At 42.9% G+C, this 23,357-nt stretch overlaps 1 protein-coding gene across 3 annotated transcripts in view; it reads left to right on the forward strand.

Moving 5' to 3' along the window:
* Positions 1–23,357, forward strand: part of FANCM (FA complementation group M) — a 72,386-nt gene that overhangs the window by 47,073 nt on the left and 1,956 nt on the right. For all 3 annotated transcript variants that reach the window (XM_027458277.3, XM_027458279.3, XM_072038044.1), the window contains 8 exons: positions 9,625–11,593; positions 13,936–14,012; positions 14,119–14,187; positions 14,725–14,862; positions 18,330–18,486; positions 19,443–19,549; positions 21,075–21,641; positions 22,363–22,756. In XM_027458277.3, coding sequence (XP_027314078.3) covers positions 9,625–11,593; positions 13,936–14,012; positions 14,119–14,187; positions 14,725–14,862; positions 18,330–18,486; positions 19,443–19,549; positions 21,075–21,641; positions 22,363–22,756 — 3,478 coding nt within the window. The remainder of the gene's footprint in view (positions 1–9,624; positions 11,594–13,935; positions 14,013–14,118; positions 14,188–14,724; positions 14,863–18,329; positions 18,487–19,442; positions 19,550–21,074; positions 21,642–22,362; positions 22,757–23,357) is intronic.

The following is a 23,357-nucleotide window of genomic DNA, read 5'->3' on the forward strand; positions in this document are numbered from 1 at the left end:
AAAACTGGATCAGATGCTCCAGATCAGGTTCCCCAGGTGCTCAGCACAGGAGAATAATCACTTCCCTTGCCCTGCTGGCAGCAGTCTTACCAATGGAGACTGGATGCGTTCGTCTTTGTTGCCACAAGGGCACACTGCTGTCTCATTTTTCTGTCTTGAGGTTTCCGTCATCCTGCTGGCCCTGTCCTAAAGTGTGTCACCTGCTTCCCCTCTCCTGGCATCATCTACCCATGCAGACCTACCAAAGGTGCACTCGGCACCTGCAGTCAAGGTCAGTAATAGAAATGTTAAATAGCAAAGACCTCTGAGAAGGACTCCCAGCAACTAGCCACTGGCTGGACTCCATACCAGTCCTCGTCCTTTGATCAAACTGTATCTCACACAGTTTGCTGTGAGATTGTGTCAAAAGCCTCACTACAGTCAAGGTAAAAACAGCGGCTGCTGCACTTTACCTGCCCATGTAGCCTGGTAACATCTTCAGAAAGGGCAGCCTTGAATTCTTCATCCCTATATGTTTTGTGTGCTTGTTGGGATATCCCTTTAAAAACTTGTATTTGCTACTTTGATTTGAAGTTTGTACTCTAAATTTAAAATTGGACTAAATATAACATTAGTGTGGCATTCTAACTGCACACGTTTAGATTTTCCTTATGATAGAATATTGTGCATCATTCCTGACATGGCTGCATATAAAATTGTTTATGTCAGGATCTTTCAAAAATTAAGCAAGCTTTGCCAAAACCTGATTGTGCCATGTTGCCTATAGCCAGATGTGCAGGGAGGCAGAGTTAATTTCCTTTGACAGTAGAAACTGCTACACTGTTTTTATTCTTATTGTAGAGTCCTTGTTTGGAGAAGAAAATATTATTTTTTTTTTTTGTAGAAGAAAATATTAATTAAAAATGCACAAGTAGAACACAATAGAAGAAATTCAGATTTGTAGGCAATGTTTTGAATTTGTGCATTGCTATTAAGGCATGGTTTTGTAGGTGGGTACGTGTCTTGGCCGTGTTCCTGATTCTGGTACTGAGGAGGTGTGGCTGGCTGTGCTGGGCAGCATTGCACCTACTAAAAGAGCTGCTTGTGTTGGCAAGTGCAGGGCTGTCAGACGCCGGCCCCGTACACTTTTCTGCCACTTCCACAAGCACTTCAGTTAAGCATAACACTGGGAAAATTGTGAGGTTCAAAAGAATGCTTTTCTGCGAGATTTGATTTCAACCCTCTTTAGTGCCCTGCTCCCCCTCACAGTGAGACCCCTGGGATGCACTGTGCTTGCTGAAGGCACTGGCAGTGCGGGGACAAGCGTGCTGCTCTCAGCACCAGTGCCTCCTGCCCCAGCACAGCGTGCTCGTGCAGTGCCTGGGTTAACGTGCCTGCAGACACACTGCATATACTCGGTGTGAGCACACCAGGCTGGATACTCTTAATTCCACCTTGCTGATTTCTACACCACTTGGCCCTAGGCATTCCTGGTGAAGATTTTTGCTGTAGCAAATAGAAAATGTCCTAAGTTTCACCTTACTTTAGTATTTGGGTGTGTTTTGAAATTGTAGCAGCTGCTATTAATAAGCATGAGGAGAGGATAAAGGGATATTACATCAGCCTCTGGGAAACTGACCTGTAGCAGAAGTTAAGCTTGTAAAAAAACTACCTAAAATGTTTGTCTGGTATGAAAATGAGGATAGAAACAATGATGTTTTAGCAGTGATTCACAGGTTTTTGCAGGCTCTGTGTGTAATGTGCATCCAAGTTCCTACTATAAATATTCTGTAGCCAAATTTATCACTGCTAATCTCTCTGACGTTCATTTACGGTTCTTAATAGCAGAGGGATAAAGACAGATACAAGTCAAAGCTATTTCCTTAAATAACCAGGATATTGAACTTCAAACCACCGTTTTATTGATTATTTTCTTACTTAGGTATAAAGCATAAAACCAGCCAGTTATTTTAATATGAATAACCCAATGATCTGGAAATTTCTGATGCACTAATTATTTCTTGGGAAGGATCTCATTCAGAGCTTAGTAATAACACCAGCCAGCTCAGGAGGGGTGTGTGTGTTCTTTGTGGGTATCTGCTGTTGTGGAAGACTGCTCAGGAATTCAGCACTGTAGTTTTCTTTTCCATTTATTCATTCAGTTAACGTCTCCAAGAAATCTCCTATGCAGTTGTGTTTTGCGTAAGATTTTAAAATTTGATTAAAAGGCTTAGATATTTTTAAATAGAAGTGAAAATGTTTGGAATAATTCTATTTGTATTGTATTTATATGCTTTTAATAACTTGGAGAAAAAAATGGCATATTGGAAAGCAAATAAAAAAAGAAATCCCGGAGAGGAGCCCTGCAAAGGCACCCCCCTGCAGAAAAGCCCTTAATGCCTGCGTGGCTTTATCGCTACAGCAACGAGGACCGGGCAGATGGGATTGGATTTTCTCCTAACTACAAGCATGGATTTTTGTGTAACACGGTAACAAATCAAGTTGTCCTTATGCAAAATAATTCAATAGCTTTTAAGCATTTTTGAAAATTAAACTGTACTCTTTGGAAACAAGGTCAGGGCAAAGTAATCGCTTTTATTGAAATTGTGTCTGACCAAGGTCCTGAGGATTTGTAACAGGAAATACTGAGGTGTAAGTGCACTTTTTTTCTGGGAGGTAGGCAATTGATAATGACTTTTAAAAGTCACAATGCCATAATGTGTGGAACTATTACATGAGCATCCATTTCCTGCTGCAAACCTGGCAATCAGAAGTCCAGTCAGAGCAATTTAACACCTGGTAACGCTGATTATCAGCGCTGTTGGTGACAGGGACAGGGGATTGAGAGGGGGTCTTTAAGCTAAGGTCCCTTCCAGCCCACACCCGCCTGAGATTCGTGAGGTGAGGTGCTGGACCAAGGGAAAATTCTCCTGGAATACCCTGGATTTCCAAAGAACCTGAAGATACTTTCCTGATTGTGAGGTTAAATCAAACATGTTTGGAGGAATACAGTGCTTCCACTGACTTTTTACCAGGAGATACTGAATCAAAGTTAAAAATATTCAAATAAGGGCAATGAAAAGGATAGCTTTGTAGGTCCTTGTTGGCAATCCTATGTCTGGTTAAGAACCTGGTCTGAGCTGTGCAGCACTTCTTGCCAGCCAGCAACAAAACCAGACCGCACGTGACGTTTGGTTACGGGGTTCACAGTGCACCCTCAGGCGTTTCCAGAGCTCTTGGTTTGAGCTGTGGGTGTCTCTTCGCTATTGGGGTGCCAAATCTGTTTTACACCCCAGAGAACAGGTGAAGCAAGCACCTTGTCCCGGGATTCCCAACAAGGAGTTCTGCAGAGGGGTCCCCGCGTGTCCTGCACCACAGAGACCCCAGGGGAAGGTGCCCAGGGGTGGGTGCGTGCTGTGCTGTGCTGTGCTGTGCTGGCAGGCAGCAGGACATCTCCACTCCCTAATTAAATGAGTTTTCCTTGTGCCATATTGATTCCTCTGATCTTGTTGCCAAATGGTTTGAGCCTGAACTGTAATTAAGCCCTTGTTTAGGTGGTTCAAACCTTTAATTGCAGGTGTTCTGTTGTTAATGGTCCTGTAGGGTTTTGTGTGCGCAGCGAGAACCCAGCAGAGCGATTTGGCAAAGGATGCGGGGCTGTCATCTGTGTGAAAGGGACAAGGGGACTGAGCAGGTTGTGTGGCACCTGGAGGGGCTTAGCTGGGTTAATCTGAGGGAACGCACCCGCTGTGTTTGGGGGCAGCTCGCTGGTGCTCCCACTGCTGCCTGAAAGTCTCCTCGGGTCCGGGCACACCAGCCAGAAATACTCCTTCTTCCTAACGTACATGGTCTCAGTTTCCTGGAAGACATGGCATAATGCTGCAGCTCAGGGAAAGCAATTAAATGTAAAGCCTGTGAGAGACACGTGGCAGTCAGCTAAAAGCTGCTGGCAGGAGCAGCTTGAACAGCAGCAGCACTGCGAGATGCATCCGTAACGTTATCGTCAGGAGGAGAAACATCACAGCCTTTGTAGTCGTGGTTTCTGTGTCCATTGGGCTCCTCTGATGAATCAACTAAGGATGTTTTTAAGGGCCATTTGGTGTATATAATAAATTTGAACTTCAAAAAATAGTTTTTGACAGCATTTCTCCCTGCAGCCTCTGTCAGAGACTACGCACTCATGGAATAGGAGGGATTGATTAACCGGTTCCTAAAAGGTCTGCCCAGCACTCGGATGGCAGACGTTATCAGTGAAGTCACATAGGCATCAAAATTGTTTAACCTATCTGAAAATGGCCTAAAAAGGGAGAGGAGCACAGTACTTTATCATGTACAGCCCAGTTTGCCAAGCGTCTGTGCAGGATTCCCAAAAGGCAGAAGCCCTTTTTGTGGGAATAAAAGGAGATGGAGGAGAACTGCGCACTGATTCCTCTGCCCTCCAGGAGTCTGCCATTACAACTGACCGCATGTCTTGGAGGTGTGCTTTATCTTCCTCAGTGAGTGTGTTAAAATATCTATTAAATTCAAAGCAATAATTATATCCTAATAAATTTTTGTAAACCTTGCAAAGAAGTGAGGGGAGAACGGTCATGGCTGCGAGCATTTGAGGCATGGTTTTGTTTCAGAATACATGAAAGGGTCTTCCACATGAGGAGGAAGGGGTTTTCCCTTGAGTATTAAGGGATCAAATGATCACCTGTGAGGATAAATGTGTAACCTCTTGTCATTCAAGCAGATTGCAATCTGCTCTCTGATATCTGCTCTACCTGCTTGTGAAGAACACTGTGGGAAAGCCACCGGCCTTCTTGTCGTAATTGTTACTGGTACTCATGCTAAACGATGAGCTAACCAGAGAAGACACCCGTGTGACTACATTGGCAGTGTTTATTCATCAGGATTTAACACTCAGTATGAAAGTTAAAAATCCCAAAGCCTTTCTTCCCTAGGTCTAACTAAGAGCAGTTCTGAAAATAGTTTTTTCCCTCTGGTGTCAGAGCAGACTTCACTGCCAGTTCGTGCTGCTTTTGCTTCAGTTCTAACACAGGGTTCAATTAGAGAAGTTGTAATTGTTAACATCTGTATCATGTCTGCTTATTGACTTGTCTTTTCATTTTCAGATATCAAAGTAAATATCACTATAGTTTGGGCAGACATGAGCCGTACTAGAAAACGCACATCTGAAGTAGTTTATGAGGAGAGAGAGGTTAATTTTAACGTTGACATTAGCAATATATTTAAATTTAAGTGCTGGAGAACATACAGATATGCATGATAATACATGTAAGAATGAAGATTTTAATATCTTGTTTCCTTTTAACTTTCTGTATTAAGAAATCTATTGCTTTTTGTACTGAATCAGTCCTCTGAGCAGGGTTGTTGGTTTAGTATGACAAGATCAGTGAGGTGCCTGTTTCTGCTCGCCCGTGACCTACTTGCTGACTCGCTGCTACACACTGGAGCTCACCAGTCTGTGAAAGAGCTGAACAGCAAATTTAAGATTCTACAAGTTGTACATATCCCAGCTGCAGTGTGGTAATTACAGCTCTGTCCCCTCACTCCATCAGTATTAACTAGACTTGCTGGGAGAAAGTATTTTGGATGACTAAGTTGAACTAGGTTGAAGCAGACCAGTTATATAACTCCGTATAAGCCTGGAATTAGGTTACCAACATTTGTCCTAGATGCGAAATTCATCTTCTGGGCTGCTGTCCTGACACACAGCACTTCTGCTAGATGTTTGTTTTCTCTCTCTTTGTTTTTTTTCCTTTAATTGCTGTGCTTACATACATTGGCTAGCCAGGAAATTTTAGAGAATAAATCTGCAGAAATGTGAATGCAGCTAGATACAATTTTTAGATATGGCTGGTTGTTTTCTTGTTGGTGTAGTTCATATATAGAACATACATCGGGCTTCTAGTAAAGGATAGAACTCTTGTAACATACAAATTTAAGTACAAAAATGTTTTTTTCTGTATCTTGAGTATTTTTTCAGCCTATCAAGAATAGATGAGGTGGGGTCTGAGTCCTGAAGACAGAGGCCTTTCTAGCGGCTTATATGGATATGACTGTTTGTTCTTGCTTCTGTTCTCTGAACTTTGCCAGTTCTATGAAATCATTTTGAGGAGGGGGACTAGACTTATGTGTAGTGTTCGCGTTATAGTGGAAGCACGAGGATAAGCAGTGGACTAATAAAGTTCTTCACTGCAACAGCTCCTCACTCCAATGCTCTGTCTTGTACACAATTACTTATCCATGCAAGAAAATTTCCTGTTTTGGTCTCTGCTGGTGGTTTTAAAGATTTCAGCAGGGACTTTTTTTGAAACCTTTGGAAACCTTTTGGAAAACAGGAAGACTGTATGCATGAGAGCTTCCCAACTCTTTTGTTTGTTGGTCACTTCAAAGAAATCTAATGGTCTGTATGGGTTTATAAGGTTGGTTGTTTTGTTGGTTTGATTTTGTTTTCAAAAGTAGTGTTGACTCCTCTGAAGAAGACTCATCCAGAAATTATATGTTAGAGCTTCTACTAATTTATTCAGTATACAGTTAGCAACCTATAGCTTCCCAAATCTATCCCTGACCATTAAAAAAATGGCATCACGTTTGCCACCTTCTAGATCCCCACGTATGTAAGCAAGAGATTGCATACCAACCATTGTCAATCAGGAATTTTGTTCATAAATTTCTTTAGGTCCTTTGCATGACGTGATACTGTCCTTTTACTTGTTGCTACTCCTAAACATGTAACTCTTTGTTTCATTGTGTTAACAGTTAAATGATTTGCTCTTAACTGGTTTACCTCTGGTCCAGTTGTGCTCTGAATTACCATTTTGCCTACTTAGAACCCTCACCTTTTCCTGCAGGTTTAATTACTGTTTAGGTTGTTTTACTTTGGGTTAATTAAAAAAATGTGAAACAAAGTAGTCCTACAGTGGTCTGAGCTGCATCGCTTAGAAGTGTGTTGGGCGGAAAAGAGCATCACCTACTTCTGTTTCAATATAGCTTAGTGGTTTGGCAGCTTATCAATCTTCAATCCATTTAATATATGTTGTGGTTTTACAGGGCTTGGATACTTTAATCAAAATATTGTGCAGCATTCAGTCATGACTTACATAAATCTAAAACATAGCACTATCAGCACCGTTACCCTGTCAACCAAATACGTAAACTCCTCGGAGGATGTATGGAAAGTTAATTGGACCAGGTCTTGTTGCTTGTTGTTTGTTGCTGCTCTTCTTTGATTTTATCTGGAGACCTCCATATCTTGATTCTTTGTTTTGGCTGAACTTGAGGGAAAATAATCATTTTGGACCTACAGTATCAAAATCATCCTCAAACCCTTTCATATTAATTGTTTCTTCACTGTTTTGACAGCAAGACTTCTTATAAGTCAGCATCTGTAGTCTGGGGATCTCCTCTTCTGCTCTTTGTGAGAAATCCTAACGTTTAGTTCCTTCGGATATCCTCGTTTATGAACCGATGGCCTAAGCACAGGCAGCAGGTGTGCAGCAGCTGAGTAGCATCTTTTGTAGTGACAAATGGACTGCCTGTTCTGTGGCTCTTTACAAATGAAACTCCAGCAATTGACTTCTTCCCCCTGCTCCACTCATTCTCCTGTGCTGCCCTTACAGAAATTGCGCACTATGTCACTGAGACACAGCTGTCATTGCTGTTAACAGGATTTGTAACCAGCTGTGCCCCGACCCCAAAACAGCTGTACACTGATTTGTCCTTATTTATTCTGCATACGATCCCTTCTGTGGCCTCTTTGTGAAGTTAGTGTTAAAATTTAAAATAATAAATACTGATTTATTATTAAATGCTTGAGAGTAAAAAAAATACTCTTAGTCCCAGACAGTATGCTTTATCTACTGCGTCCAGAGAGCATCCAAAGCTTGTTAGGATGGGATCAGTTTTCAAATGCAGGGAAGGCAGCTTGGAACCTCAGTCGGGGCTATTTTCGGGAGTGCTGCTGGGTAAACCAACCAGCAGTACGTGTAGGTGTTGATCTTTCTCCCTTGTGCAGTGGGATAGGCAGAACGACTACAGAGTATTGCTCAAACCTTGCTTTCCACGATTGACTTCTCTGGCTACTGTAAGGAGTCAGGCAGTAGAAGTCGGTTTAACAGCAGCTTCAGGTGTGCTGTCCGTGGCGGCTCTGACGGTGTGATTTTGTAGAATCATCGAATCAGTTGGGTTGGAAAAGGCCTTCGATATCAGCAAGTCCAATTTCTTCACAGTCTGTTTTGGAAGAGCTGCCCGAGTGGTCCCAGGGGTCCCAGCTTTAGCAAGAAGTTGGTGTGTCAGCATCATCTCTTAAACAGCCCTGGACACTTCCCTAACTGCTCAAGTGGGCAGAGCCTGCCTGTTGGAGAAAGGGAAAGTCAGGATCTCTGCGAGTGAAGACCAGGGTTTGTGTCCATGGGAGAAGAGCAATTAGTATTGCTTTAATGGCTAATACATGCAGCTGGAAGACAGATTGGTGGGAGTGAACATCACGACCTGCACAAGCTGAAGTAGACCTTCTCTAATAATATTCTCGTGGGACAATGAGGAGGGTTTAGGAGCTTGGATTGCAAGGACCTTGTTCATTTACAGTTTATATCTGGGAAGACTTTGGAGAATGTTACTTGTTGCCTCTTATTGTAATTGTCAGCTTTGTCATTCAGTGTGAAGGTACCTTGTTTTATTGCAGGGATTAAGGCATCTGGAGATTCATCTGACTGAACAGTCAGAAAATAATTGTACTTTCTGTTTTGATCTTATTCTCCATTTGTAGTTGTTTTGGTTTTGTTTTGTTTTGTTTTTAATTTGTGAAGCAGATTGGAACGTTGAAAGAGCATTTCAAACCACTGCTATCAGAGCTTCATTTGGCCTTTACTGTTCCTTTTAGAGATTGCAAGCCTTAATTTTGCAAACTTAATTTAAAAGAGAGAGTGGGAAGGACTCTCTTAGCTCCCTTAGCTGTGAATGATGTCAGACCCTACTGTTCCTTTTACAGCCAGGTTTTTTAAAGAGTTGGTTGCCTAGGTCAGTGAATTTTTAAAATGAAGATCAGTAAGCATCCGTGGAAAAAATGAAGTTCAGAGTATGTAAGTGAGAAGTTCTTCATGTGCAAAGGCATCAATGGCAATAGCCAAATTGTGAACAGTAGTACGAAGAGAACAGAGAACTCCAGGCTCACATGTGCCTTGAATAAGGTTTTCTTCTGCTCTCACCACCGTTCTGAATTTCCTAGTCCTCCCAGAACTAGAGCCTGTTAGTATTAGGCTGAAGGGACAATACCTTGCACAGTTAGTTAGCAAAGAATTGTTTGTTAATGTTCTGAGAAAGGCACAGACACACAGTGGCGAGTGCTGTGCATTGCAGCTCTGTTAAATGCAATTGATAGTTATGCATGAAACATTGAGGTGTGACTACCCAAGCATGGATTTGCAGCTAAGCTGCCAGGAAATACTTTGTTTGAAAGCTGTGACCTTAAATGCAAAACACTTCCTTTTTTTTTTTTTTCTTTTTTCTTTTTTTTTTCTTTCCGATAATGCTGGGGAGTAAAAAAAAACCTTTGCCACTTGTTTTAAATATCCTCATGGCAAGTCCTTGAAAATGTTTATGTATTTATAATCATTATTACGCTGTGTTTTTCACCAGGGAGATTGCAGCTATGAGCTGGAGCTTCGGCCTCACTTACGTATTGAAGATGTTAATGTTCAAAGGAATAAAAGTCTTCTTCCCATGACCAAGTCCACATTTGATCAGAAAGCACATTCATCCAGAAAAGACACGGCACACAAATCAAAAGTAAAACCATTTCTACCTGATGTAAAGGATAATGAGAGTGAATTATTTTCCATATTTAAAATAACCACAAAGATTCCCAAAAGAACTTTGGGGCTGAATTCAGAAGTGCCTGTGGTGTCTACAGATTTAAATGCTTCAGAGTCTTACTCAGCAAGGAGGCTCACTCTGGCTGAATGCACTGACCAGGACAATCAAAAGGATGAGGAAATAGAGAAGGTGACGTTTGACTTAAATGAATTTATTGACTTATGTGACAACAGTGAAAGTACAGTTCAGAAGAAAGTTCATGAAAGTGCAGCAATAAAGGAATACGAAACAGGTAAAGCCTGTTGTTCACCAGGGAGGAACCATGCGGATTTGGGCTGTAGCAGCTTCACAGCTGAGAAATCACCTGTGTCCTCTGACTTATTTTATCTTCCTGAATCATACTTGGATTTGTTTGTGCCTGTGAGGTCATCTGAAGAGTCTTCTTGGTTGGAAGGCGTATTTTCCTGTGTGGAAAGGCTTTTATCACACTCTCCCCCCCCTTTGAATAAACTTTGTGATTTTGAAAAAATGGAGAGAAGTGAAGAAACAATAAGCCCTTCTCAAAAAGCTATTTCCAATAGTCATTCAGAGAGACTGCAGGACAAAGATTTTCCTGCTTCGTCAGAAGTTGATCATTCACTCCTGCCCTCTGAAAATCCCGAAGAGAAAGCCACCAGTGACTTGTGTGCTTCTGTAAATACCTGTTTTTCAAAACCTGTATCATCTTTGCAGACTGCTGATGACAAAGTCGAGGGGCTTCACTGGAGTGACAGCTTTGATAGCCTGTTTGACAATGAAGAATTGACAGAAATTGAAAAGAAAACTCTGACAATAAATTACACTCCAGCAAATAACTCTTCAAGTAAACGTTTGGTTCAAGAAGATAAAGAATGCCTTGAAACAAACAAGAGAAGTGCGATTATTGATGAAGAGAAGAGTATACATTTATTTGAAGATGAACACATTTATGAAACAAATACTGAAATTTCATCTGTGAATAATGAGCCTTCTGTCACGTCAGCTTCAGGTGGGAATGTTAGCACGTCGGCTGCAGTGCAAGGCTCTGAGTGGCTTCCCTCACGAGGTGACAAAACCTGCAAGGAACAGCAAGTAAGCAGTAAAATCACAACCGTGGAAACAGTGGATGGTATTAGTGTGACTGAGCAGAGTCTGGATAATAACGATCTTTATGACGCTTCTCAAGAACTGTTTTCTGTTAACTTTGATCTGGGATTTTCCATTGAAGAATGTGAAGATGAAATCTTGGAAGATGAAGTGAATACGAACAATATGCCAGAATTAAATGGTGCCTCACAGAGTCACACAGGTGTCACTGAAGATAGAGAAAAAATACTAAACGATAGCTGCAGATTTCAAACATTGCCAAAATGGGATTGCAGAAGCCTTGAGAGAAGAAACATTTCCACACCACTGCCATTGCGGAGTAGTAATGTGAGTCCTGCAGAAGTGGCTGGGGATGCAACCCCTGCAGGGCCTGTCTCAAAGTCAGGGAACAGAAGGAGAAGTGGATCACATGAAGCCTTGGCTTCTCCCCTTTCTACCCCGTGTAGAAGGGTTAGGAATATTGAAGCTATCAGAAGAAATCCTGTGAATGTTTTCTCACGTGTCGTGGAGGAAATTACAGGTGTTCGTCCTACAGATAAAGTAGATACAAGCTCACATGGACAGAACTTTGAGAGTTCAGCCTTGGATGCACTTGATTCCCCCTTAGGAAGATCTGCAAACCTGGAAGATACCAATATTCGTGCTTCCCGTGTGTGTCCTGCTGAAGGTAGGGGATGCAGTGGTACTGTTAGTTAATACCTTCATGTTTATGTAAATAATCTTGAATTCAGTATCTTTTGCATATTCAGCTAGGTATTTTGACTTAGGTGGCTATGATGTGAGGAAAAGAGAACAGTGGTTTTAATACTAGAAGGTAGCTCAACGAGGAGGCTTCCCAGAATCTCAGCTTCCTGCAGTGAACCATGCATTCTAGCTTAGCCATCTGAGGCTGAGCCTCATGCACACATACGGGAGAAAGCAGTCTGAATTAACCCCCTGATATCTCTCCACAAGCACTAACAGTGCAACCATGTGAGACATAATTGTGTGAGCTACAGCTGCCTGTAAAGCCCTTTCTTAATCCTCTCAATGGCTTATTCATAATCATCCAGATCTGCTGCACTTCAGTCCCTGAGTCCACCCGCCACACCTTCATAGTTTTCCATCATTGTTCCTGAGGAATAGAACCTGTACGGATGGATTTCTTTTAGTTTAGTTGCATGACAACTAACTAGTGCTTAACACTTTCTGGTTATAACTTCTGCACAAACCTGGATTGTCTTGAAAACATCAGCTGTGTGTAGGATCTATTCTAGTTTTATTTAGAATTTTCAGCAACATAGAATCATTAAGGTTGCAAGAGAGCTCTAAGATCATCTGGTCCAACCATCCCCCTGACACCAATGTCACCACTAAACCCTGTCCCCAAGCACCACGTCCAACCTCTCCTTGAACACCCCAGGGACGGTGACTCCACCACCTCCCTGGGCAACCCGTCCCAACATCTGCCTGCTCTTGCTGAGCAGAAATGTCTCCTCATTCCCAACCTGAACCTCCCCTGGCACAACTTGAGGCTGTTCCCTCTGGTCCTATCACTGGTTATCTGTGAGCAGAGGCTGACCCCCAGCTCCCCACCCCTTCCTTTCAGGTAGTTGCAGAGAGCAATGAGGTCTGCCCTGAGCCTCCGCTTCTCCAGCCCAAACCCCCCCAGCTCCCTCAGCCTCTCCTCACAGGCCTTGTGTCCCAGGCCCCTCACCAGCTTCGTAGCCCTGCTCTGGACATGCTCCAGGGCCTCGATGTCCTTCTGGTACTGAGGGGCCCAAAGCTGAACCCAGCACCACAGCAGAGCACAGGGGGACAATCACCTCCCTGGCCCTGCTGGCTGCACTGCTCCTGACACAACCAGGATGCCATTGGCCCCCTTGGCCACCTGGGCACACTGCTGGCTCGTGTTCAGGAGAGCATCAATCAGCACCCCCAGATCCTTTTCCTCTGCACAGCTTTCCAGCCACTCTGCCCCAAGCCTGTAGCACTGCATGGGGTTGTTGTGGCCGAAGTTCAGTACCCGGCACTGAGCCATGTTGAACCTCATCCCTTGGCCTCTGCCCATCACCCCTTCCTGTCCAGGTCCCTCTGCAGGGCCTCCCTACCCTCTGGTGGATTGACACTTCCCCCCAACTTGGTGCCATCTGCAAACAGACTGAGTGTGCACCCAATCTCCTTGTTCAAGTCATCAACAAAGATATCAAAGAGGATGGGCCCCAGCACCGACCCCTGGGGAACACCACTGGTGACTGGTCACCAGCTGGATCTCACCCTGTTCACCAGCACTGAGTAGTAACGGCCTTCGTTGGCTGGGGGACAAACACGGGACAAGTGCCTGGAAGGTGCTGTGCTCTCCTCTGTACCACCAGCGCCACACTGATACCACCAACACCACACTGCGCCCTTCCATCTCCCTTTCTGTCCTTTTCTGTTTTAGGAACAGTATATTATTAAAAAATGTGTTTTTCATAATTTGTAGTCAGTAAATACACATCGTTCTCCCCTCATATGTCACTTCCAGATCACGTTGCCTCCCGTTGTCGTGTTCATATGTTATACTTCAGCAAAGGCAGTCCTTTGGAAAAACAGAAAAGGCTGCAGTTGTTTGAAAAATCGAATCAAGAAGAGGACTTTTTGATGAGTTCTGGTTTTGTTTCAGGCATCCAAAGGCATATGTGCTACAAAATGTTTCCAGAAGTGTAATAGTTACTCAGATTTTAAGGGCTTCTTCTCTAGGTTTCATTCTTCATTTTTCACCTCTCTTTTTCTGTGTCTGTACTGCCTGGGGTAATCATTTCCACTCAGAGAACCTCCAGGAAAGTAGGATTTATTGTACATCTCAACTGGAGATTATTTATTTTGATTAACAAGGCTAAAGAGAGCAGTATTTGCCACAAAGATCAATAAGTAATCTCCTTTGTAGGTACTTTTATAAGAGAGAGAGGTTTTGATTGTTCAGTTATAGCAATATTGTACTGTGAACAACACACATCCTTGTGAATGTTGCTTATTATTTTTCTGTAGGAACCAGCAGTGAAAGTGAAGAAGAGATTGTTTTCCAGAGGAAAAACAGAAAAATAAATGTTTTGAAGTCTCCTGAGGTGAGTCTTAATAGAGAAAATAAAAGACAAGAGAAGCAAAAAGCAAGAAAGTCAAACATCAAAGCAAAAATCCTCTTTGCATTTATTCTTATTTCTGTTCACATAGGTTATGAATGATAGTGATTTTGAATCACCGATTCACGCCATCAGAAAACGCCGACACCCGCTTAACATGGTTAGTAAGAGCTTTGGTAACGAAGAAGGAAAATAACATAAACTTGGTTATGGAGGATATTTGTAAACATTCACTATTCTTTCAGTTCGTAGGCAAGTGTTCTTATTAAAAATACTTTATGGCATCTGACCAAAGATGTATTAGAATGTAATTTTTTTTCCTTCCTTCAGTTTATCCCCAAAGTCTCCTAAAATGTGTCTGTAGGTGTTGTTTGGGAGTGAATTATTGTCATAGGGAAGAGAGCAGAGCCTCTCTCTCTGTGAAAGGCAGTAAAATAACTTTTCTTCCTCAAAGCTTTGAATCAAAAAATGTTCATGCCACATTTAGCCAATTTTTCTTCCCAATAATGTGTTTTTCTGTTCTTTTCTGAAGAGGTGCAACTTTGGACTTAGCATTATTCCATCATTTTTGCCATATCAAATCAATCAAAATTGTGTGTTGCTTAAGAAAAAAACAGATGTTGAAGGATGACTGTGTAATTATAATGCTGCTTGCTTTAGCTGTATTTATTGAAGAGTTTGTGAAATGTTCCTCTAGTCAGACGTGTCCAGTGATGACAGCTTGGATTTTCACAAGAACTCAAGCAGGACCACAAACAGCAGCTCAGCAGCACATAACAAGAAACAGCGAAGAAGTGCAAAACGTCAGAAGGTCAAGAGTGATTTTACATGCAGGGTATGGAATTTCACATCTCTTAATGCTTTGAAGCTTACACGTACAGCAGTTTGAACTGAAGTTGTATTGTTTTATGTATGTACCTATATATAATATATACCTATATATATTCATGTTTGCAACACAACAAAATCAAGTTTAGAATAGGCATAGAATCATAGAACGGTTTGGGTTGGCAGGGACCTTAAAGACCATGTAGTCCCACGCCCCCCGCCATGGGCAGGGATGCTACCCACTAGATCAGGTTGCCCAGGGACTTGTCCAGCCTGGCCTTGAACACCTCCAAAAATGCTTCTTTGAACATGAGCAGCACCAAACTGAACTAAAAGAGACATAGAATTAGTAAGAGTCTATTTTGTGTCCAAACTGCAAGAGTGAACAAAATATTTCATAACTTGTCTGTATTTAAATTATTAAAGAAACATATGAAAATTACAGAAATTAACATGAAAAATTATAGCAATGATTTCACAACCAAAAGACAAAAGTAGACTGTGTCAGAGACATTCGTTCTAGAGCTTGTGTGTTCATGTATTTTACAGGCTTACATAGGATCTCATGGTACAACTATTTTGTGGTAGGTATGCAGTGGAGCAGTTGTTTATTTTTAAGTCATTGTTTAAGCGTATTGAGGGTCATAGCTATTTCATGCAGGTTTGTAGCAAACTTAAGGGAATAACTCTTGAAACACTGGCTAATGATTTAATTCTCACATGCATTACATGACCTTCAGAGTAGTCTGCAGGTCCCTGCGCAATCATGTTCTGAAGCGAAACAAGAATTTACATTACAAGTAAGGAGATATTCAAAGATTAGGCAGCCTGGCTCTGGCACTTTTCCAGAATTTACACTGTTAGGACTTTATATCATATGCATATATCACCTGCTCTAATGCTTTCAGTTTTGAATGACCAACGACAGCAGTACTCGCCCTACCCCAAAGCTTAAGTATTAAGGTAGTGTTTTACTCTTAATCTGTCGCTGCACTGGGAACTTGTGGAGAAGATGCCGGGCCAGAATCATACACTCATATTAAGTAGAAAAGCTCTTAAATATGCATAGATAACGTTTCCACAACTACAGTAATCCAGACTCCAGGGCACATTATGTTGCATATTTTTAATACTAGAATTAGAATTAAAATTAGAATAGTTCAGTTGGAAGGGACCTACAAAGATCAAGTCCACCTGCCTGACCTCTTCAGTGCTGATTAGAAGTTAAAGCATGTTACTGAAGGCATTGTCCAGATGTCTCCTGAACACTAACAGCCCTGGGGCATCAGCCACCTCTCCAGAAAGCCTTTTCCAGGGTTTGACCAATCTCATGGTAAAGAAATTTTTCATAATACTTAGTCTGAAATTCCCCTGGTGCAGCTTTGTTTTAAAGATAACCCTCATTATGGAGACTTTCCTATAGTATCAATACTTTATATTTTGGAATGAAAAAGAATTAGGGAGATGAAAAATCTATTTCTCTATTTTATTTAAATGTTTTATTGATGTGGGATCAAAAGGTTCATGAAAAGAGAGTACGTTACCTGTATACTTAAGAAATTCTACCCTGCCTTCACGTATTATCTTAGATAAACATTTGTGGTGATACACATGTCAGATTTCTGGATTCACAGAAGATCCAGGACATCACAGTCACTGTGATCAATCCACCCCCAGTTAGGTGTCGTGTCGCAGCTGCAGATAATGGAGCTGTAAGTGCAGCAGTGATCTGCAATTAACTGAGATCCTAGGAAGTCCAGGGTGACCCAAATAGCCAGCTGGCACTGAACAAGGGTCAATAGGCAATCTAAAAACCTGATAACTATTTGTTTCCGAAGTGTGACAAGACTCCTGGCTGTTGGTTTCTGGTGTCATAGTGCCATTTGTGCTGCAGGGTTTGTCCTCTGCGTAGTCTTCCCCCAGTAAGAGGGATTAAGCCTAATTGGCAGTAGCACTGAGAGGTCTTTCCTGTAAGCGGGTGACCTCCGATGCATTTTATAATAATCAAAACTCTTCTAGAAAAGGAACTGCTAATAATGCCTGTCAGTCAGGCTTATTACCTGGTGTAAAGAAGTAAGTTAACAGCAAGGAATTGAAAAAAAAATCTTAGAGATCTCTTATCGTAGCACATCTGTGTGCTAAAACAAAATGTACAGTATTCATCTGAAATATTCTGAAGGCAAACTATCATTCGTCCAGGGAAAATGAGATAAATGCTGATTTTTTCCAGGTTTTATGATAGCAGCTTTAGCTGAAATTTTAAGAGAAAAAGTAAGCTTAAAAAAAGCATCTCTGACAAAACATTGCCCTGGTTTCCTTTTGTTCTCTACATTTTTTTGAATGTTTTGTTGCCTGTTACTATGAAACACAGCATCTACGTTTATAGCACACCTCTATGCTGAAGTTCAAGTGTGAAGTGCCTCATCATCCATGAATGAGCGTTTTTTTAAGGATGAGTTTCATTGTCTAACGAATTTACCAAACAATCTTCAATCAGAGAAGTTCAAACCAGCATGAAGTCTGCACCTGAAGTTTCCAAGACTTTAGTTCAGAGTAATCCGGCACTTCTAAATCAAAAGAGCTTTTTGTGAGGAACTCCTAGCTGACAGGAGTGAAACAAGATTTATAAGTCACCAATAACCTGATGGTTTGGGGTAGGTCAGTCAGTAAGCTCTGCCTGCAGCCCTTGTTGGTGCTAACGGCATCACGCAGCGTGCAGACCTCCGGCAGCACTGCGGGATGGAGCCAGCCTCACCGGCAGCGTTGGTGGGACAGATCTTCGTGTGCTGTGCAGTTCCCTGCACATCGTGCTCTGTACATCACCTTCCCGTGTGATGGATTCTTACTCCAGACAGAAGCCTAGCATCAGTGGTCACAGAACCACAGGCTGGTTTGGGTTGGCAGGGACCTCACAGCCCATCTAATCCCAGCCCCTGCCATGGGCAGGGCCCCCTGCCCCCAGCCCCCTGCCCCCAGCCCCATCCAGCCTGGCCTTGGGCACTGCCAGGGATGGGGCAGCCACAGCTCCTGGGGCAGCCTGGGCAGGGCCTCGCCTCCCTCTGAGGGAAGGATTTCTTCCTAATACCTATTCTAAATCAACAGTTTTTTAGTTTAAAGCCATTGTCCTGTCACCACATCTCCTGACAAAGTCTCTCCCCATGTTTCCTGCAGCCCCTTAGGCACTGAAAGACCACTGGGAGGTCTCCCCGGAGCCTTCCCCTCTCCAGGCTGAAACCCCCGGCTCCCTCAGCCTGTCCCTGCAGCAGAGGGGCTCCAGCCTCAGAGCATCCTCGTGGCCTCCTCTGGACTCGATCTAACATGTCCCTGTCCTTCTTGTGCTGGGAGCCCCAGAGCTGATCTGAGCAGCTGGGTGAACTGATTTAATCAGAGTTTTCATATGTAACAATAGTTAATCATGACATTAATCAATGAGTCTAGCTAAAATTCATTTGGATGCGTTTTTTCCCTTTTTAGAATGCAGCCAGGCAGTTTTTAGATGACGAAGCTGAGCTGTCCCAGCAAGATGCAGATTGTGTTTCGTCTGATGAGGGTGAAGATACAGAGAACGAGCTGAACTCTTCACTTTGTCAGTTCCTGAATGATGATGCAGAGGTCACACAGGTGTTAAATGGTGAGTGATGGAGGTTTTTTGATTTTAAGGTAAGGTGCTGCTTAGCAAGCGGTGTGTGAGAGGCACAGCCATTCGGTCAGTTGCTCTGTGTCAGCCAATTAGTAGCAATCTCAGCTCTAGTAAATCAGGTGCTTTCCACCTGTTGTACCTTTTCTATTTGTATTCCCCTGGTTTTCTTATGTAGCAGATCTTCACTGGAGTCTCTGCTATGCCATAGCTTTGTGCAAGCTGGATTGAGTTCTCTGGGGACCATGGAGGCCAGAGTTCCCCTCTGACTCTGAATCAGCCAACCCCGCATACACCAGTGTGACTGAAGGCAAACAGAATTTTCCATTTCACTTAGAAATTTCTGAAGCTTTCAGGTCTTTTCATACAAAGAGACCTAAAATTAGATGTGAAATATCAATATGAATTTTAAAGATAGATTACAGTGTTGACACTGGCAGAGCTGAGAAGGTAAAGCTCTTTTTTGGCCAAGATTTTCTTATTCCTGTGCTTATAAACCTTGATTTTCCTGGGATATTTGCATGATGGAATCATCTTAATACCATTTAAGAGCTTCCCAGGTGTTGCTGAGGATTTTCCTTCTCTGCTGAAAGTCTGAAATCCCCACACCTGTCTCATACAGACTCTGACATCAGTTGTGTCTGTTTTGGGAAAGCCTTGCCATGTGGATAACAGATTGATTTGAGTTTGCTGTGGCTACCATAGCCCTTCTCGCTGCTATGAGCAGCCAGAGCTGAGAAACCCTTTGTGTCAGCTCTTCCTAATTGCAAGCTGGGTAGAGTTACTCCTTTGCTTTGAGATATTCAGAGGTGTATAGAGAACTTCAGATTTGGAAGACTGAAAGGAATTGTTCATGGAAAACATGATTTAATAATAAAGAAAGATAAATGTATCCAATGTATCCTTAACAGTACTGTACTCTCTTATTCAATTTTCTGTTTTTAATTCAGACTCTGAGATGAGAGGAGTTTACCTGAAATCTGTGCGCAGTCCAGCTCTTGGGAATAGATTCAAAATGGTTCATCGTGCCTTCAACAACACGGCGATCTTCTCACAGGTATGAGGTGAAACGACGGCTGTCCTTGGGAAATTCTGCTTGTGTGTGACAGTAAAGTGTGCTGCTTCATTCTCTCACAGCTGGTTCCAAACTGGTGTTTTGGGAGCGTACGAGGTGTCTTAGTGCACATGCAATAAGGTTTCAGTCAGGCCAAGTATTGGGCTCTGTTCTCACAGCTGTGCTTCTTGCTGCTCCTGAGCTCTCTGCCAGGGTGCCTCTTGCTGTCCGACGCCCTCAGTGAGCCTGAGCCTTCACGTGGTCCCCGGGCACCACGTTGTGCTGCTGCCCCGTGGGGTAACCGCTGAGCACAAATGACTCCAGAGCAGGCTTTACCTAAGCTCTTGCCCTCTGGCATACGCTAACATTTATGCACAAATTCTCTGTATTCATAGAAGTGCCAGTGAATCATTGCTGGGTTATCATAATGACTTCTTTCAAACTGTGAACTCGTTCTGGTTGCTCCCAGCTTGGTTTAGTTTCTTTCACAGTTGGCTGTGCTCACCCTCCATACGAGCTCTGCGCAGCACTCAGATGAGATGTTCCCTACAAGATCTGTCTTTCTGGTTATGTTTTACTCTGCGCTCTTCATGCATCACACAACACAAATAATTTGTACCGTATTTTTTAATTATTTAGTCTTTAATTTTCCCTCTATTTTATAGAGACCAAATAAATCAATGACCTGGAAAAACAGAATCACAGGATGGTTCCTTATCACCATCACCCCACTGCCTTGAGTTTTCTTTCTGTATCCTATATTCCTGTTTTTATAGTGCATTTGATGAAAAGGATAAATTACTTTTTGTTTGTTGTTAATGCACAACTGTGTACACTGATTATTAACAAACAGATAAGAACACATGCAGTCCAGTTTCCAAGCAGCGTGGCCTTATTATGTCAGCTCTACTGTTTCTTCTGAGACAGGGGGTTGCTGAAAACACAAAGTTTGAACTTGCATTTCCTTTTAAAAATCATAAAGGCACCACCATAAAGAGCTTCCGTCAGCAAGCCTTGTATGTATGCTGCAGAGTTCATGTTATATAGGTGGTACTATAATTTGTTTGCCGAATCTGCCTGTTTTTTGTGCATAAGTGCAACATGACCTGAGTGTGCAAGCATGGGGTTTCAGAGTCCTTCAGCCCTGTGCAGAGAGACACCTGAAGGAGATCTGCCTGTCTGTAATACAAACCTTTTTGGTAGGATTATTAGCTAGTGAGTCTTGCTTCCATTGTGATACTACAATTAATATTCCTTTTACAAGCTTCCTGGTGATAAAACATTGGCCTGACTGAAATCTCAGTGTGTGCGCATTGCCAGACACATCTTTTGAGTACAGAGGGCCTCTGGCCCTCCAAGGACGTAGCTCAGGAACTGCAGAGCATCATGGTGAGGTGTAAGAAGCCCGGGGTCCTGTAGTGCCTCTGCATGGGATGGGCTGGATAAATAAGAAACACCTACTGAGAGGAAGAGCAAAGTCATTACATTGTTTCTGAACTTACTGGATTTGTTTTTTTCAACCCCCCAGATTCCTGAGCAAGATGAGACTTACGCAGAAGATAGTTTCTGTGTTGGAGAGGAGGAAGAGGAGCCATGCAGGAGAAGTGAATCCAGTGAGGAGGAAATATGTGTTAATTTTGATCTCTTAAACAATGAGAGTTTTACTAGTGGGAGACAGCAATACCTCACTCGCTGCAGGAAAAAATTAAACCTGGCCAAGAAGGAACAGAACTGCTCTGTCCCAGGGCAAAGGAGGAAGTCATCCCGGATTATTGTTCTCAGTGATTCCAGCGGGGAAGAAACGAGTGTCAGTAATGAAAAGCCCGTGAAAACAGATTGTTTCAGGACAGAACAGGAAAATGCTAAGCTGCCCAAGTCATTGCCTTCAGTCTCTTCTGTGCAGCATAAAAATGTCACCGGGGAAAACAGTGTTCCTCAGCCTGTGGAGAAAAAGAGTGAGATACTGCTGGGCTTGAAGGCTTCAGTATCTGAAATGCTGGATTTTCAGCCAGGACGTGAAGCCAGGACCAGGCGCCCCTCAACAGCTGCCGCCAGTTGTGACTCAGGGAAGGAGGATCTGCAGGCTCCTGCTGAGGTGGGTGGTGATTCAAAGCAAGGACCTTCCTCTCACCTCACCTTTTGCTCAAGAGTCTGACGTGGGGGGAACCTGTCCTGTTGTAGTGTTATTTTGAGGGCTGTCAGCAACACAACACCAAAAGTGAGTGTGCTGCTGGTATGAAGGGGCAGGTCCGTCCCACTGGTCCTGCTTTACATTACCTCCCTCTGGTATCGGGAGCTTTTGTACCCGCAGGTAACTTGGAGGGGGTCTTAGCAGTCAAAAAATAAAAATGGGGAATTAGATGCTGTCTTGAGTCTGATGGTCATGAAGGAACATGGATCCATTTCAAATAGCAGTTACAGAACAGTGTTCACTGTCCGAAATTAAGACAGTCTGAGGTTGGATTCCCGGTCTCTTGTGCTTTTCTGCCTGACTTCTGCCATCTACGTTATCTGTCTTTTGTTGAACTTGTGCTAGTGAAGGCTGCGTGCTTTTGTCATACAAACTCCTAAATATTTCGATGCTGAACTAATTGGGGAGATTTTTTGGTAGGGGATTAAAGTCTTAGTCTGAACTTATTTATGTTTTGCAACATCAAAAATATTTTTTTACAGATTTTATTCGTTGGATATTTCAAAAATCCATGGTACAAAGAACATCCATTAAGCATCAGTGTTGGGAAGTGTATCTTTTAGTGGCATGTCATTCTCTGGCGCTATGCTTCTGCACAATCTCAGAATTACTGTGTGCTTTTCAGCATTTACAGGCGGAGAATTCTTTGAAGAATCCCTGCAGGAACACTTCAGTTGCATCCTCTGCTGCTTCCACAAAACCCTCCTCAGCCACGGCTCTGTTTCCACATGACACTGTGGAGAAAAAAGCTGCGCTGTGCGTTCTGGTAGACAGCCGGGAGATCTCCTCCGGAGCAGATGTCATTTCTTCCCTGAAGGCAGTTCACGGGGTGAAGGTGCAGGTTTGCCCCCTGAGCAGCAGCGATTACATCGTGAGCAACCGCATGGCAGTGGAAAGGAAATTCCAGTCAGAACTGCTCAACTCTGTCAACAGGAGTAAAGTCACCCAGCGGATCCAGCGCTTGCAGGGCATGTTTGAGAGGATATGTGTGATTGTGGAGAAGGACAGGGTTAAGGCAGGTAGGTGTTCCCGGGGCAGTGGCAGGGGGCACGCTGCTCTCTGTTCAAGGTGTGTGTGGCCACTCTGGCTTTGTGTAACACAGGACCGAAATTAGATCAAAAACCTTTTTTTCAGCCTCTGTAGGAGTATTGTATTAATAAGGGCACAAGCTGAACATTACAATTTGTTTTGCTTTTGAGCACTTAATATAGGCAGAGATGCAGAACTGAATCCATAGGGATACCTTACTAATTACTGAAACAGGGAAAAGCTTATTAACTCAAACGTTAATAACTGACCTTAATAACGTGCAAAAAAAACAACAACTCCAAGACAGATTTCTGTGAAGCAGGTAAGAAGAGCAGAATGAAGGAAGCAGCGTAATCTTGTGTACGCTTGGCAATAGAATAGTGGAGAAGTCAAGAAAAATACTTCTTGTAGCAGTGCCTTAGTGAGTGGTGTCTGTAACTCATAGAGAAAAATTCTCCCAGTGTAGAGCCAGTGAGAACAGTGGCTGGCCTGAACGCACCACGCTCCGTGTTAAATCTGCCTCCAAATGTAAGGACTGAAAGCTGCCATGGCTGCTGCTGGACTAAGCAGAAGATAAGCAGCTGAATGAAA

Source organism: Anas platyrhynchos, chromosome 5 (assembly GCF_047663525.1).
Source record: "Anas platyrhynchos isolate ZD024472 breed Pekin duck chromosome 5, IASCAAS_PekinDuck_T2T, whole genome shotgun sequence".
Classification (NCBI taxonomy): domain Eukaryota; kingdom Metazoa; phylum Chordata; class Aves; order Anseriformes; family Anatidae; genus Anas; species Anas platyrhynchos.